At 40.7% G+C, this 16,713-nt stretch overlaps 1 protein-coding gene across 2 annotated transcripts in view; it reads left to right on the top strand.

Moving 5' to 3' along the window:
- The first annotated feature begins 1,145 nt into the window (after positions 1-1,145).
- The window catches only part of RBM25 (RNA binding motif protein 25), a 32,792-nt gene continuing 17,224 nt past the window's right edge, over positions 1,146-16,713 (top strand). The window contains exons 1-6 of one of the 2 annotated variants that reach the window (XM_069858255.1): positions 1,146-1,289; positions 8,729-8,849; positions 11,267-11,316; positions 12,737-12,907; positions 13,194-13,251; positions 14,424-14,584. In XM_069858255.1, the coding sequence (XP_069714356.1) occupies positions 8,744-8,849; positions 11,267-11,316; positions 12,737-12,907; positions 13,194-13,251; positions 14,424-14,584 (546 nt within the window). In that variant the 5' untranslated portion in view covers positions 1,146-1,289; positions 8,729-8,743. The remainder of the gene's footprint in view (positions 1,290-8,728; positions 8,850-11,266; positions 11,317-12,736; positions 12,908-13,193; positions 13,252-14,423; positions 14,585-16,713) is intronic. The other variant, XM_069858254.1, reaches the window with a different exon arrangement.

The following is a 16,713-nucleotide window of genomic DNA, read 5'->3' as shown; positions in this document are numbered from 1 at the left end:
TATCCTGGGCTGCATCAAAAGAAGCTTGGTCAGCAGGTCAAGTGAGGGTCTCACTCTGGTGAAACCCCACCTGTAGTACTGCATTCAGCTCTGGAACCCTCAGCACAGGAAAGATGTGGACCTGTTGGAGTGGGTCCAGAGGGCCACAAAAACCACAGAGACATGGAACACCTCTCATGTGAGGAAAGGCTGAAAGAGTTGGGGTTGTTCAGCCTGGAGATGAGAAGGCTCTGGGAGATGTTATAGCAGCTTTTTGGTACCTAAAGGAGGCCTGTAAGAACAACAAGGGCAGCAGGCCCTGTTGATTGGGCAATGAGCAATGGCTTTAAATCAAAAGAGAGGAGATTTACACCAAGTATAAGGAAGAAATCTTTTACAATGATGGTCTTGAAACAGTGGAATGAACAGGTTGCCCAGAAGGGTGGTAGATGCCCCATCTCTGAAAGCTATTATAGGTTAGGTCGGACGGGACTCTGAGCTACCCAATCGAGCAGAAGATGTCCCTGCTTGCTGTGGGGAGGTTGGACTGGACAACTTTTAAGCTTCCTTTTCAACCCAAACCACTATGTGATTCTGTATCTTTACACCTACTGCCCACCACAATACTTTTTGCTTTAGCTTTCCAGGCCCTTAAAATTTGCTAAAAGCCGCTAAAACACGCGTTCCCTCCCCGTCAGCCCGTTAAAGCTACACGCGCGTTTCCCTCACGGCGGCGCCCAGGGCTGCGCCGGCACCTCCCGCCGTGACGGCCGGGTCGCGGCTCAACCCGGCCCCGCGGAGCAGCAACCCGGCCCAAACGAGGGGCCGGTGCTAGGCCACCGCGGGAGGCCTCCCCTGAGCCTTCGGCCGCCGGCGGCGGGAGCCCCGAGCCGCGAAATTTGACCTCAAGATGGCGAAGGCCCGGGCGGGCTCAAAGGGCCTCACACGCGCACCCCTAGCAAAGATGGCGGCAGTCCGGACGCCTTCTTTTCTTTCAGTGCCCCTCTAGCCGCCCAGCTCGATGGTCGGGCGCTCTATTGTCTGCGTTCGGAGCGGCGGGGGGGGCGCTCTGGCATAGGCGCCTCTATGGTGGCGCCGCGCGGTGCAGGTCGGGCAGCTGACGGAAGGGGTGGGCCACGTGACCCCGCGCAGCGCGGCGGCGGGTCGGCGTGGTGTGTTCGCGGCGCCCCGGGGCCTCCCAGCTGGGCCTCAGGCGGCCGAGCGGCCTCCTCACGAGCCATCCCTGGCCCGCGCGGCTCCCAGCGGCCGTGGCGGCGCTCCGGCCGCGGCTTCCGCTCCGCAGCGAAGCGGTGAGAAGCCGGGGGGACGAGAGGGAGAGGGGAGGAGGAGGCGCGGCCGGGCCGAGGCCGCTCTGCCGCGCCCTGGCGGGGGGCGGCACGGACCTCGTGGCGGCCCGGGACGGGACGGGGGGTTGGGGGGGGAGCGGCCTCGGGGAGGCGCTCGCGGGAGGGCGACGGTGGCCTCGCTTTCCCTCTCCCGCCCGGGAGGCTTGAGAGGCCCTTCCGCCCCCAGGAGCCGGGCGGGGCGCCCCGCTCGGGCGAGAGGAACGGAAGCTTAGGCCGCTCCCCAAGCGAGACCGGCAGCCCCTGGCGGCGGAGGGGCCGCGCCGCTCGGTGCGGGCCGTGTGAGGTGGCCTTAGGGGGGCCCGAGTACTCGCGAAACGTGTGTTGTGCATGGAAGAATGGGAGCGATTCATCCATGTCAGTAGCAGTGTGTTTGTCTCATGATGTCTTTTTCCATTGTAGGGGGGAAAAAGAGTTTTTATTTAAATAGACCAAATATCCTCAAACCTAGCTTGGTTGTTTTTTTTTTTTTTAAGTTTTGTTTTGTTTTGTAATAGGTCTCACATGGGCTTACAGGAAGTGAAGGGTTAGAGTTGTGGAGTTCTCAGTCTACGAGGGACTGCTTACAAAGGCCTGTAGTGACAGGACGAGGGGCTAGACATGAGGTGGAATTTCTTCTCAATGAGGGCGGTGAGGCTCTGGCAGAGGTTACCCAGGGAAACTGTGGCTGCCCCATCCCTGGAGGTGTTCAAGGCCAGGTTGGATGGGGCCTTGCGCAGGCTGGTCTGGTGGGAGGTGTCCCTGCCCATGGCAGCGGGGTTGGAACTGGATGATCTTTAACGTCACTTACAACCCAAACTATTCTATGATTCTGTTCACATTAAAATACAGGTACGTGGATTTTTAGTAATTTTTTGTGGGTCAGCAAAGCATTGCTTTAGGTGTTGCATCAGCCTTTATGGAAGATGGTCTGGAACAAATTCGAGGACAGAGGAACAGGGCAGTTTCTTACTTCCTGTATAAAGGTGTGGCATTGTACCTAGTGCTTCACGTTTCTCCGCTTCTGTCTCTTGAGAGGCCATTCACTTAAATGTTGTAGTGACCCAGCCATGTTTGCATTTTGAGAAGAGGTAGTAGCAAAGTTAAAGTGGAGAGTCACTTATTTGATTGATTAGGGTTTTATATGGGTGCAGAGCCTCAGAACTAGGAACTAAATCACCGACATTAAAGTTCTAGTGACATGCTTAACATAGCCTTTGGACTGAGGCTTTGGTTTGGATGAGTGTGTTGCTTTTTGGGTTGCTTCATAATAATTGTTTGGGATGCAATTTATTCTGTGGTAGTAAGTGAACACTTTCTGGATCACTTCTAAAAACAAGGCTTGAGTAAATGCTAGGTTTCTTTGTTCAGAAATAAAGCAGATAATAGATTTTCTAAGTGTATGTATCTCTCTCCATCTCTGTGGTGTTTGACACTGATGCATTCTTTAGCTTCCACGCAATTGTGGAGAAAACTGTAGGGCTCTATGAGAAAGTGGATGTTTTTGCTGAGAGGATTAGTTGGCCTCAAGTGAGAGATTTTTCTTTCAGGGAGGGAGTTTTTTTTTGGTGAGAAGTAGTAATGTAAATAGCATTTCCAGTGGGTAACAAAATAGACTTACTTATTTTTATAATAGAATGATGTAAAATCTGAACATTATATAGAGACTGATGTAAAAGCGTGTCTGATAGTACTAACTTTAATAGGTTGGTTTAGTGTGTATGTTTTCTCCAGTTACTTCTGAGAATGCTTTCGTTGCTCCGCTGCAACCATCATATGACACAAAGTGTATAAAATAAATTTGTCATAAATTAGAGGATATTATTATTCACTCTCTGTTCCTGCTTAGGTATTGGCAATAGAATCAAATGCCAAAGCATTGTATGATTCTTAATAGAAATTAATCCTTAAAAAACATTAAAAACAATTTTTTGTGTGTGTGAAAGCTTTTTTGTTTTCTGTGAAACATCATAATATGGATATACAAATTAGATCATAGAATCACCAGGTTGGAAAAGACCTCTTGGATCATCGAGTCCAACTGTTCCTATCTGCCACTAAACCATGCCCCTGAGCACCTCGTCTACCCGTCTTTTAAATACATCCAGTTTTTTTAAGATATCTAGTTTGAACCTCCCCTGATGCAGCTTGAGGCCATTCCCCTTTGTCCTGTCCCCGTCACTTGGGAGGAGAGGCCAGCTCCAATAAAGTTTCCCCTCAGCATCCTCTTCTCCAGGCTAAACAACCCCAGCTCTCTCAACCGCTCCTCGTAAGACTTGTTCTCCATCCCCTTCACCAGCTTGATTGCTCTTCTCTGGACTTGCTCCAGAGCCTCAACATCCTTCTTTTACTGAGGGACCCAGAACTGAACACAGTATTCTAGGTGCGATGTTTTGATGTAACTTCTCTCTAACCAGAGTATTACTAAATAGCGTATTGTTACACACCATAGGTGTGGATTTTGTCAGGCTCACTTGTAGTAAACTATGTGTTAAGATTATAATCAGAGATGGATTGCAGTTCAATTAGAAAAAAATCCAGGCAAGTTTTGCGCTTACTGCTCTCTTATCTGAGGGACTGGCTTGCACAGCTATTTTGTGCAACTTATTCTAGACCAGGTATGCAAATCTTTTTTGAGGTACAGAAGAATTATATTGGGAAAATATTGAAAAAGTTAAAATAGGACAAAATGAAATTGAGCTACATCAACCATACTGTCACTGCTGTTATGACATTACATGTATGTACTCTTAATACACATGACGTTTGTTTATGTATTAAACTTTAATGGTTTTTACAGTTAATTTTAACTTTGTTTAGTGTAACAGCAGCTCAGCAGTAAGTATTGTAACTGTTTGTTTCATAGGGAACTTAACTTTTTTTGAAAATGGTTGAAATGTTGTACAGCTTGTAAAATAAAAGTTATGATTTGTAAACACAGAATGCTAAGGAGATTAATCCTGTGGCGCAGATAGAATTATGGTGCTGCCCTGAATAGATGATATAATTGTCAGTTTAAAATACAGTAGTTACCCGTGATTTTTACTAAACTTGCAACCTGTTTATGGTTTATCTCTTCACCACATTATTAAAAGAATGGAGTAAACAATTAAAAGAGTTTAAAGAATATTATGATTCAAAAAAACATTACATTAACAGTGTGGCCAGACCAGTACAATCTTCTCATATAGTCAGTCCCATCTTATTTGGACTTTTGGGAGCTGGACATAAAGAAGCATGGGGCAGCAATGTCTGAACGACGGTGACCGTTTTTTCACAGTAATTCTGAGTTCCTTGTGGTCTCAGATGCTTGAGTCCAGTATTCCCTCAGGCCAGCCCTGTGTACTTATTCAGTTGTGTGTCAGAGCTGGAGTGCTTCTAATGAATGGAACCCATCATAGCACTGTGCCAGAATTAACAAGTCTTGGTGAATTTTACCAATTCTGAGAGCTATATGGGTATCCATGTACTCTCCCAAGTTTCAGAAGACTGGTGCAGCTGGCTCTTGTGGCATTTGGTTTCACCAGGACTTACTAACTCAGAAAAGCAGTTCATGAAAGCAGCTGAACTCCTTCTAGGCCAAAGTTGAACCTGGTATATTATAGCTGTGTTTGTGTAGCACTTGCTTTAGTTAATAGCTTGTGTTAATAACTGAAGGGGCTGTTTAGAGTAAGCTTAGATGTTTTGCCATCCATAACATCGTTAATGTGGAGCTTGCAAAAATTGCCTAAGGCTGATGAAGTGTGCACCTACATTATTGTGTTAACTTGGATCAGGAGTGTGCTTTTGAAGGAAGTCTTGTAGTCTTCCTTGGCTGGGAAACATTTTTTCACATTGATTTGCATTATTCCATTAAAATGGATTCCCTTTGGATGAAAATACATAGAAAAATGCACCCCTAACTGCAAATTAGTATTTGTTCTAGTGAGGTGGGCCTCTCCAAAATCTGTAGGGTGGACATTAGGGTCTCAGCTCCATCTGTTTTGTTTAACTGACCCACTTGTCTTTTACTGCCCTGCTTGCTGGCATAGATGTAGCCTAAACTGACACTTTGACTCAAAGACCTGATGCAAATCCATCACTCTGGGATCTGAATATGTCATTATTTTAGTATTTTGAATGGTGCCAGGCCAGATGCTCGCTGCTTTTCTTACCCATGTATCTTTGTGACCACTGTAACATGCACATGAATTAATCTCTTGCTTCAAGAGCTGCTGGTTAAAAATGCTTACATCTAGTTTCACTTGAGGTCATACTTTTGTAAGTCAGCTGATGTTCTGAAAATGTCTGAGGACTGTTTAGTTCCTTCCTTAAACATCTGAGTGTATATTGGTGAAATTTGAAGATCACCGTATACAATATAGAGACCACAGCAGATATATCGGACACTGATCACTGAGCTCTCATGGCGAGGTATTAGGACACTCTGCAGAGAAGTTCTAGATGCTGTTCCTGAAATTCTTGCAGCTATATTCTACCTAGACCCAGCTCAGCATCTCTTAACTCTCCATACTTAATCCTTGGTTTGTAGTTGCTTATCAGTTTGATATCAGAGTTGTCTATGACTGCTGGAAGAGTGTATACATTTCTTGTGTGTTCTCTAGCTGCTGACAGAAAAAAATGCACTACTCCATTCTGTTCTTCGTAGCACCTTGGCTGCTGCAGGGAACTGTGTGCATCTTCCTCTCTTGCCCAGATCTATCACTTCTCCAGAGAGCAGTTTCAATCTCGATATCTATTGGTCCTCACAGTTTTCATAATTGAAACAGAATTAAACTGTTCTCTTTGCCGGTTTCACATTGGTAGTTACCTATAGTTCTGAGAGAAACAGACCAATGCTTTCTTTCATTCAGGTGTTGATCTTCAGTGTCACAGGCAGCAGAGGTGCTAGAATTGCCCTGTTACTGACTTAATTCTTGCATGGACAGCTTTGTAGCTGCTGTGAAAGTAAGTGTACAAATATGGAAAAAATAAGAGCAGAGTGCTTCATGTAGAGTGGATTGTTGAAGCCCTACAGGTAATTATGTGCTTCACATGATCTGACTAGGAGATTGAAAGACTAAATTTGATTCATTCTTAGTAACAGCCTTATTTCTTTTATACAGTAACAGCTACTTTGTTGACAGCTAAATTCTTGGAGTTTTTTTAATTTATATAAAAAACCCCACCTATAATGAAACCAACAAATTTGCCTGTATACACATGTAACATCCATTGACTATGGTATGTTTCAGCATCTTTTAATTAAAGTAATAGTTCATTTCTCAGTCCCTAGGCATTTTTATGTTAGCTTCTCCAAAATGGTGCCTCTGATAAAGTGCATATCACAGTGAAGGGACTGCACCTACAGGCTGCCTGGAAAATTACTTCCTCTATTGTTCTTTTTTGCTTAACAGACCACTTCTTAACATCTTGTGGACCTCAGATGGTGTAACACTATTGTAGGCTGTTCAAAGCTGTCTCAGACCCAATAGTTTTGTTGCTCTGCTGTCTTGCCCCAAAACAGCTTTGAATTTTGTTCAGTTGTCTAGTAGCTTGCAGTGTAGATAAGGACCAACAGCCTTAAAGATCTTATTTCCTGCCTGTCCTGGGCCATTGGCTGTTTAGTTTGGTGAATAAGTTTCAAAAAATGATACCAGAGAGGCTAAAGGGGTTAGTTCTGTTCCCTTCTGTACCATCCAAATTTCAGATTCTAGAGGAATGTCAGCTCATATATGTGTAGTCTGAAGAGAGAATGAACAGTGTTCTTCCAAATAAAATGTTTTGGCAGTACACCTTCGCTGCTTTTCTTTGCCCAATCAGTTTTAAAAAGTCAAGAATGTTCTTAGGCATATGGGTTCTAAGGGAGACTGTGTTTATTATAATGTATAAAATAATCTTTACTCAACTGTTGGAGGAAGGCTTGCTTGCATTTCTTTTGACATCTTAGACCTTGTGTCACAGGAAAGTATCTTTTCTTCTGTTGAGATGATGATGAACATCCTTTGAGGGCAATTAATGAACACCATCACCACGAACCTCTTGTAATTGATGTAGTTGTAAACATGTCTGAGTGAATTATGCTATAGGGTCGTATGTATGTTCTTATACCAGAATAAACATGTCCTGCTGTTCAAAGATGTTAATAAGTGCATTTGGGTTTGCCTTTGTCAACTCCAGTCCACTATAAGTGGTTATCTTTCACTGTTATTTCCAGACTGTGTGGGAACAAAGTTTTGTTATGTGATTCTCTTATAATTTTCTTTGCTCTTTCAGATCATAGAATCATAGAATCGAATCATAGAATCATAGAATAAACAGGTTGGAAGAGACCCACCAGATCGAGTCCAACCATTCCTATCAAACACTAAGCCATGCCCCTTAGCACCTCATCCACCCGTGCCTTAAACACGTCCAGGGAAGGTGAACCAACCACCTTCCTGGGCAGCCTGTTCCAGTGCCCACTGACCCTTTCTGTGAAAAATTTTTTCCTAATGTCCAGCCTAAATCTCCCCTGGCGGAGCTTGAGGCCATTCTCTCTTGTCCTGTCCCCTGTCACTTGGGAGAAGAGGCCAGCACCCTCCTCTCTACAATGTCCTTTCAGGTAGTTATAGAGAGCAATGAGGTCTCCCCTCAGCCTCCTCTTCTCCAGGCTAAACAACCCCAGCTCTCTCAGCCGCTCCTCATAAGGCCTGTTCTCCAGCCCCTTTACATTCTACTGTTCTGGTAGAGCACTGATATTAGCTCTTACCTCTAGTATTTAAGACAACCATCTGAGTAGCAAGTGATGTTAAAGAATCTTTACTTTCCATGGTAGCCTGTTGGCTTTCGGCTCATGGGCTAACGTCCAAGTTGAGCTCTGGAAGATGTGTGAACTGGGAAGTTTAAAATAGATCAGACAGCCCTCTTCCAAGCTATTTTTAACTGTTGATGTGGGGGTCTCCCCAGTGTAACCTTAAATACTATTCCTCTCGATGTTAAGCATTGGGATGTTCCAGTTCTCTCTCTCATGTCATTCCACAGTTGTATTGTGTGTGATCATTTCTTTTACTAGAGAACTACTTGCCTTATTGAAAATGGCTTATGAGATTACTTCTGTTTTCAGATGCTGCAAAAAATGGCTTTATTTTAAAGAAACCATATGAACTGTTAAGTGCTGTTTAATTCACACTTGTTATAAACCCTTGGTATGAGAAATTTGATATACTTTTGGTATTTTACTTCATTTTGAAATGCTTTCCTAGAAATGCTGGGCTTCATTGTGAAAGAAGACTCTACTGTGTTGGTAACAATGAATAGCAGGGGAAAAAGAGTTAAAAATAGTTTTAGTTTGTAGTTGAATTGTTCGTATGAAGATTTTGCACTGCTTTTGTAATTCAGGTTTGGGAACTGACTAGTACAAGTTTACTTTTCTATCTTTTTGACAGATTGTGACTGGAAGAATGTCTTTTCCACCTCATTTGAATCGCCCTCCAATGGGAATCCCAACGCTTCCCCCCGGGATCCCACCCCCACAGTTTCCTGGCTTTCCTCCACCTGTACCTCCTGGTAAGTTACGTTACTATGTGGAAGGGTTGTAGAAAGAAATTACCTTTTATTATTATGAATTGTATTATTTACAAAAGTTACTGGCTCTTAAGGTATTTCAATAACTCTGATTCATGTATATAACAATTGGGTTTCTAGTTTACCCACAGATCATGTCATGCGAACAAGCTTCTTTCGGTCTACCAAAAGCTGCTTACTTCTGACCACAAATCAAACCATTAGAGACAATACAAGACTTTGTCTTGGACCATTTTTTCAAGATTGAAGCTAGGTGGTGATTTTTTTTAACATTAGGTATTCTGTGAGCCACTGTTTCAACACTAGACTATGATTTTCAGTTCCTTTCAAATAAGCCATCATAGTAGTCTTTGGAAGTACTTGGTTACACTAAGTCTGTGTGGTGTGAAAATAAAGGAGTAACTTTCAGGGGCAATCCAACTACTTGCATTGGGTTTATTCCACTTTTTTTCCTAAATACCAATTTCTTTTATTCTGCTTTTTACATACTTCCCTCCACACATGTTGTAAACTTACTGTTATATTCCTCATTCCTTCTAATTGTCCCAGAATTAATGGCACCTTTTTTTTCTTTCATCATCTGTAAGATTAGTGCTTCTCTGGTTTTGTGTTGAGACTTTAATTTATTGGTCTGGATCTGCCTTCTTTCTGATAACTGTCAATATAGATAACGGTGATAGGAGGCATGAGAGCACAGACCAAGTGTGAGAGGAATACTTCAGAGAACTACCCCTTTAAAATTCATAACAAGAGGTGCAGAAAATAACTCCTGTCTGTGTGGTCTTAAGCTGTGTTGTGCACAAATGTTTTGTAGATAATAAAGGTGTTCAAAAACTGGATGGCTGAGCTCAGGAATGGTCTATGCGCATCCATTCATCACGCTAATCCTTACTTGCAGTAATTTTTCAAAGCTTTTTTTCCCTGAATTGAATATGATATTATCTATTTTCAGCTAAAGGCAAAGTTCTTGATTAAGTAGCATTCTGCCATCAAAATTTTCAGGTTAAGTTTTGACACTATATCTCTTACATTTACTAGCTCCAGTTTATATATACTAGAGTGGAAAATACAAGATACTTTTAAAATAACTTTCTGAAGAATATTTTAAAATGCCTGATGTAAGTTTGTGTTCTGAACACTTGCTTCTTAATATGTGTAACAGAGATCTTTTTGTTCTTTTGCTGTGTTTGACTTTATATAAATAGTTCTGCTTCAGTATTAGTAATCCAAACAGAATGTAGAGGAGCCTGGGTTTAGGCAAGAATTACATTTTTCTGTGCACCCTACAAACATGATTTAGTTATTTGTGCAGATAATGTTCCAACTCATAGAGGATATGGATCTCTCATTTTTTAGCACAGGTGTATTAATAAAATGCCAGTGACTTCATGAATGTCTGCTCTGAAGTTATTCTGTACATAAGATCAATTTTAGTGGCTTATAATACTGTCTTTAACTAGCTGTTTGACCAAAATTTCATGTTCTAGTCATCTTACTCAGCATATAATTTCCTGAAAAGTTTCCGCTAGAACAGTTTGCTTGTGTAAGAGTGAAAGACAAACAAATTTTTTTGTAGAATTAAAAAAAGGATATCTAGGATCCATGGAGGGTATTTCTCTGAAGAACGTGAGATTGACTTCATTGTTCTTGAGTCTCGGTGTCTTTACTGTTCAGAAAGTAGTTCTGAAAGCCATTCACTTGATATGTTTAACCTCTCTAGCAGCTGACATGGAAAAATAAACAGCCTTTATTGCAATCACATGTTGGCTCACACAATAGTACTTAAAGCAGCCAGTGAATTTTCTAGTGAGAAAGAGGTTATTGCATGTTTTTGCCTGATTTAAGCATTGTTTTAAATGAAACTTCTTAGATTACCAAGTCAAGCACTGAGCAGGTAGGGAGCTTTGGGACTGAGGTTTTCTATGCCACCTTTTCTAAGCTATTCCAGAAATAGTAGCATAAAGCCTGGCAGCATTCCCTATAGGACTTCATCCCTGAGCTGTATGCAGAATGGATTGTGCTGTGGAATTGAGCAAGTCAGGAATGAGTTTATCATATGTAGGAGTTCAACTGCTTTTGTTTTTCCTTTATGGAATTCCCTGCCTCATTCATTACACAGCTTCTTTAAGAAGAAAACTGTGGTTTGAATGTGCTTTGAAAATAGGTTTGTGACTAACGAAGTTGAAATGTTAGTATGATAAAAGTGACCAGGACACACATGGTACATTAGTGTACTTGGGCTATGCGTGAGCGCTTAAGGAACAAGGTAGTCAGTACTGTGAAATTCTTACTTGACCAAAATTGCTGTCTGCTTTGGAAATCTTATCAGCAATCAGTGCATTTGTATTCATCGGTAGTCTCAACAGGGCAGATTAATATTAATGTCTTGTCTTTCTCAGGGACCCCTATGATTCCTGTACCAATGGGCATTATGGCTCCTGCTCCAACTGTAAGTATTACAGTGGGAATGAGGTGGTAACAAAATAAAATGGAGGGTAAAACTTGGTAGACGTCAAAAGTATTTTTGTTTTATTCTATTCCATCAGAATTCATATGACAAAAGGAAATCCTTCACTTTTAAGTGCAACTATTGTGAAAATTTTATGTTAATTTCTGACCTAAACAAAGATTGAATTAATGTCTGCAGCTGCTAGTTGCAAAGGTGAAGCAATTTCTATTCTTGCAGGAAGATTATCTTCTCCTAAATACAGTGACTTAGACTTTGCCTTTGGATTGTGCTTAGGAAGACCAGTTATAGCTAGATCAGTTACATACCAGGGCTCTTGCTTTTGAATTTATTGGCCTAATAGTGCTATCACGCCACCCAGGCTTATAAGGTTGTCGTGCAGCACTGCTAAGTTGGCCAGAAAGTTGTGCTTTGACAAGCTTAAAAACAAGCTCTCTTTCCCCATGTTGCCGGAAAATGAATATCTGCATGCAATATGCATGTTCCAAAGCGCATATGAGAAAAGTCTCTTCATTACTAACTTCTAGTTGGAAGGAAGATTTATGATTTATGGGGCAGAAAAAAGTGCTCTTTAAAATATAAAAATTACTTCTTGACTAAAGGGTGATTTACCATTTTTGTGATTTTGCCTAAGTGAAATCTCCCCAAAATACTGAAATTTTGGTAGCTTTTATTATCTGTTAGAGAAGGGTACACAGTAAACAGTGTTTTTAAGACAAAGATACTGGAACAAATGCATTCATTTTTTTGATGAAAATAACTTGTATGAAGTGGCAGTTCTAGAAGGGTGTTTGGAGAAACGAATTCAGTGCATGTGTACTGTTAGGTGGAAGGAGATTGTCGCAGCAAAATTAAACAGATAATCGTGCTTGTCTCTGTATGGTTCATTTTACAAATGTTTGCTTCTTAACCCTTAAGAGGCTTTGACTTGTATATTGATTAAATAAAACAGTAATGTTTCTACATTCTGTGAAAGCTTTTAGACCTGTTGTGCATCCATTGAAGTTGTTTGAGTCAGTAACTTTTCTGTTTGCAGCTGCCTTTTTAGGTTGGGTAGGGTACTTCAAGTTCCAGAGACTCAAATGTTGCAAATTAGTTATTTGTAGAAGAAATAATACCCAATGTTAATGTATGTTCACCTTGATACCTTCCAGTAGCCATATTCAGGTACAGCTTTTTTTTTTCCTGTCTGTCTTTGCCAGAAAATGACAGTGGTTTTTTGTGTCGTATTAAGTGTTAAAGTCCGAACCACTTATTGATGTCTCAGTCTGTAAGCCTAAGGTTCATATGAAAATTCAATTTTGAAATACATGTGCATCCCCAACTCTTTGGTCTTATGAATTTAAATTAAAACCAAAAAACATCCAACACTTCATTTTACACCCTCTGCTCTTCTTCCTAGGTGTTAGTTCCTACCACAGTGTCTATGGTTGGAAAACATCTGGGAATCAGGAAAGAACATCCTGGCTTAAAGAACAAAGAAAATGATGAAAACTGTGGTCCCACTACCACTGTTTTTGTAGGCAACATTTCTGAGAAGGCCTCGGACATGCTCATACGGCAGCTTCTAGCAGTAAGTACAGTGGAATTGTTAAATTTCATCCCTGGCTGATAAGCGAAGTAATGGCATATGAGCAGTGGGTTGAAACTAAAAGCAGAGTTAGTCTCTAGTTTGTTATGCTTGAGTTTAAAGTTAGTATGTGCCTAGTAAAGCTCTTAAACTTTAGCCACCAGTGACCGTGGACATTATTTTATTTTTAGTAGTGTTTACCCCTTTTATACGTCATCTTTTCAATAGTGTTTTAAGTTTTCATAATGTTTTGAGCACAAACAATATTTAATATTTCTCTTTAATGCAGAAATGTGGCTTGGTTTTGAGTTGGAAGAGAGTACAAGGCGCATCTGGAAAACTTCAAGGTGATTCTTCATTCTTTTCAAAATCTCTAGTCGGACTCTTGTTTTTGTTACCTGGCAGCTTTTCAAATGTGAAACATTGCACTTCTCAATACTTTTACATTTTAAGGTATTTTATGTGACACTTAGCTGCTAAGTAATTCCTAGTAAAGGGCTAGTATTTTCTGTCGTTGTAATTAAGAGAGAATGAGAAAAATAAAATTGAGAAATAAATGTCTTGGGGGGGGGGGGTGTCTAGTTTTTCCTCACTTTTCCAATATTAGACTGAGTCAGGAGTTAGTAGACCATCCCTGAGAAAGATTTACCAATTTGGGCTTAGCCTCCAAAGGAGCATAGATGAACACAGTTAATAGTCTCTTCCTTTGCTATGTATAATCCTTCTCTGTTAAGGAAGTTTTCCTGATGTAATAGCTTCCTTCCCTATTGTCAAATTGAACTGATTTATTTTTTCTTGTGACTTTTCTCCATTGGATAGAAGAAACAATTTTGATTACTGTTTTTTTTTTGCTGCAAGTGAAATTATCTTATCAATCTTCCATAGGGTTTGTGTTCTGAATGTTTGGGTTTTTATTATTTTTGAGATACAATTAAATTTCTTCAGCTTTCTTATGTATCATACTTAGAGTATTTTGCCCTTATAAGGTGTTTTTCTCACTTACAAATTCATGTAACTGTTGTGAAGAACTTAGTTTGAAATGCCCCTTCTTCAAGTTTAACAGTGAGCTGTTGATTGATGTCCTTTGGTCTTCAGAAAATTGCAAATCCACCTAAGGCATGTCTTGTCATATACTGCATTCCTTTACAAACACAATTGTAGAATCATACAATAGCTTCAGTTGGAAGGGACTTTTCAAGGTTATTCGGTCCAACTGCCCCTGCAGTGAGCAGGGTCTTCTTCAACTACATCAGGTTGTTTAGAGTCCAGTCTCACCTTGCATGATTCCAGGCACGGGCATCTGTAATGTATTGTTTTTTTCACCTTATTCACTGGGTCATTTGTTACATCAAAAATGAATGCAGTGAATGATCTTTCTGACATTTTCTGATGTGTATTCCTAGTTTTAAAAAGGCAGTGCCCATGTTCCACGTTTATTTATTCAGAACAATGTTTTTTTTTTTTACTCAATGTAAATTACTTGAAGAGCTTTACTTTTAATTTCCATCATCCATTTCAGCCTTTGGATTTTGTGAGTACAAAGAACCAGACTCCACACTGCGAGCACTGAGACTGCTGCATGACCTCCAGATTGGAGAGAAGAAGCTGCTAGTCAAAGTTGATGCAAAGACAAAGGCTCAGCTAGACGAATGGAAAGCAAAGAAAAAGGCTTCTAATGGGGTACGTATCTAGTGTGTGACTTGTGTTATTTTAACTGGAGGGCAGTGTAATGTCTGTGTTAGATCAGATTATCAATGTGTCTCAGTTTCTGCCCTTAATTCATTTTAGGATTTTGATAGAATCACATCAATGAGTCTGAAGCTATGTTGTAAAACAGTGGAGTATAAGCTCTTAATTCAGCAGCGTTCAGACTTATCTGTAAGCTACAACTGAATCTCTAGAATTAATTCTGTAATTAATTAAAAAATGTAGTAATATGTACTGTACCTTATGATTCTGTTGCTTGATTTTTGTTTAGAAACTCTCAAAACTATATAAACTCTAGAAGCAATTGTTATTATGACGCAGCATCTGTAAATCAGCTGCCTGAGGAGAATTGGAGTTTTTCTCTTCCACTGATAATCTAGAATGAATTAATGAAGGAAAGAAGTAGTTCATTCAGTAGATGATGTGGTTGTTAGGCAGGGCAGCTTACAGATATTTAGTAAATGGGGAAATTGGTTTTGTATCATTCCTTTCTGGAGCTAAGGATCTGTTCTGGCATAATTGCAGGTATCTGTTACATTCGCATTAAAATTAATTTTATCTATTTCTTTGCTATAATGATACATTTCATGTAACAGGTTGTTGAGCTTGGTCTCTAACTATTTTCAAGTTCTCTGCATGCCTTAAGATAGTACTTAAACCAGTTAGTTTCTGTAAAATGAAAGTGAAGAAGATGCTCTTTTTCAGAAAACTAGAAGTACTAGTTGCACTGTAGCAGGTAGATTTTTAAAATGCCTATTTGGAATTGTTCTTAAAGGTATGTGAAATATAGGGAAACACAAGTACTTTTATTTCATTTTGTTTACCTGGAACCATTGGCATAATGATGACTTGAAGTACTTGATGCATTTTTTGACTGTGTACCTAATGTGTGGGATTAAATAAAAATGGCTCAGTAAAGCAGAATGCTAACTTGATGAGTTTTGAGTGGAGTAATGTACTGACTCTTAACCTAGGTAAAGGTTTGATTTGACTGCCCCTTCCACTTCATACTTCGTTGTTTCCTGTTGGCATCACCTGTAATACTGAGCTTCAGAGCTGATACTATAAACAAACTTGAAGTGTCAGTGGAGTTCTTGTACATCTCTCAGGAATTGTTTTTTCTGTGAGCTCCTGTGGGTTATGATTAGTGCCCTAAGACCGATTGTAATAAATCAGATGATACTATTTGTTACTTTGGTGAAGACAACAGTATGTGCTGATTCTGTTGAACCGCAGAATGAGATTAGCACCAAATGTGTTGGGTTTGTTTTTTTTTTTTATTTGTGGTGGTGCAAAGAAAGGCTGTGAATTGCTGAGGAATATTAGTGAAGCATTTTGTAATTGTACTGCTTGTGATTCCTTTCATACAATCACTGGTGGGCTGGTGCCACTCAAATCCAAAAGTTGCAGCTTTTTTCTTTTATCTTTTTTGTAAAGATATCACACATGTATGCTATGACACAGTTTCTTAGAGACACACCAGGCAGACCTTTACCTAATTAGCTCCTTTCCCCGATCACTACTTCCCCTGGATCTCTTCAGTTCCACTCCCTGTCACTGCCTTCTAGCTCTTTTCAGCCTGCTCCTCCTTGGTCTGGCAGCCTCTTCAGCTCCAACTGAATCCTCCCTTCCCCCTCATTCTTAGCTGCTGCTCCATCAGACCTTTCCCTCCCCCTCACTCCACCCACCACCTATCGCTTGATGGAATACCCTGCTGGATTCTCAGGTGAGATTCCATTTTTCTAAAAGGTTCAGGGAATCAAGAGGTGGGCTGCCTTGCTCAGTATGCAGATTGTTTTTCTACCCTTTCACGTAATGTTCAGTGAAATGCACTTCTTTGTGTGTGCCCCCTTTCTTCCCTGCAAGGTGGAAAGGAGCAAAGAATGTGAGGAACTACAAAGTAATTGGTTTAACAATAATAAGAAAATGTTTACTGTGCCAGGAATATTTTCTTTACTGTAGTTCTCCCACTATAAGTTGTAGCTTCAAAGATACAGATAGACATTTGCATTGCATGGCACTTAAGTAGAAGGCTTTGAGGGAGGAACTGCGTTGAAATGACTTGAAGTTCTGGAGTTTACAAGGCAGAAACTTTTGACCCA

Source organism: Phaenicophaeus curvirostris, chromosome 5, assembly GCF_032191515.1.
Source record: "Phaenicophaeus curvirostris isolate KB17595 chromosome 5, BPBGC_Pcur_1.0, whole genome shotgun sequence".
NCBI classification, from domain to species: Eukaryota; Metazoa; Chordata; class Aves; order Cuculiformes; family Cuculidae; genus Phaenicophaeus; species Phaenicophaeus curvirostris.
This window is presented reverse-complemented; position numbering and strand designations above follow the sequence as displayed.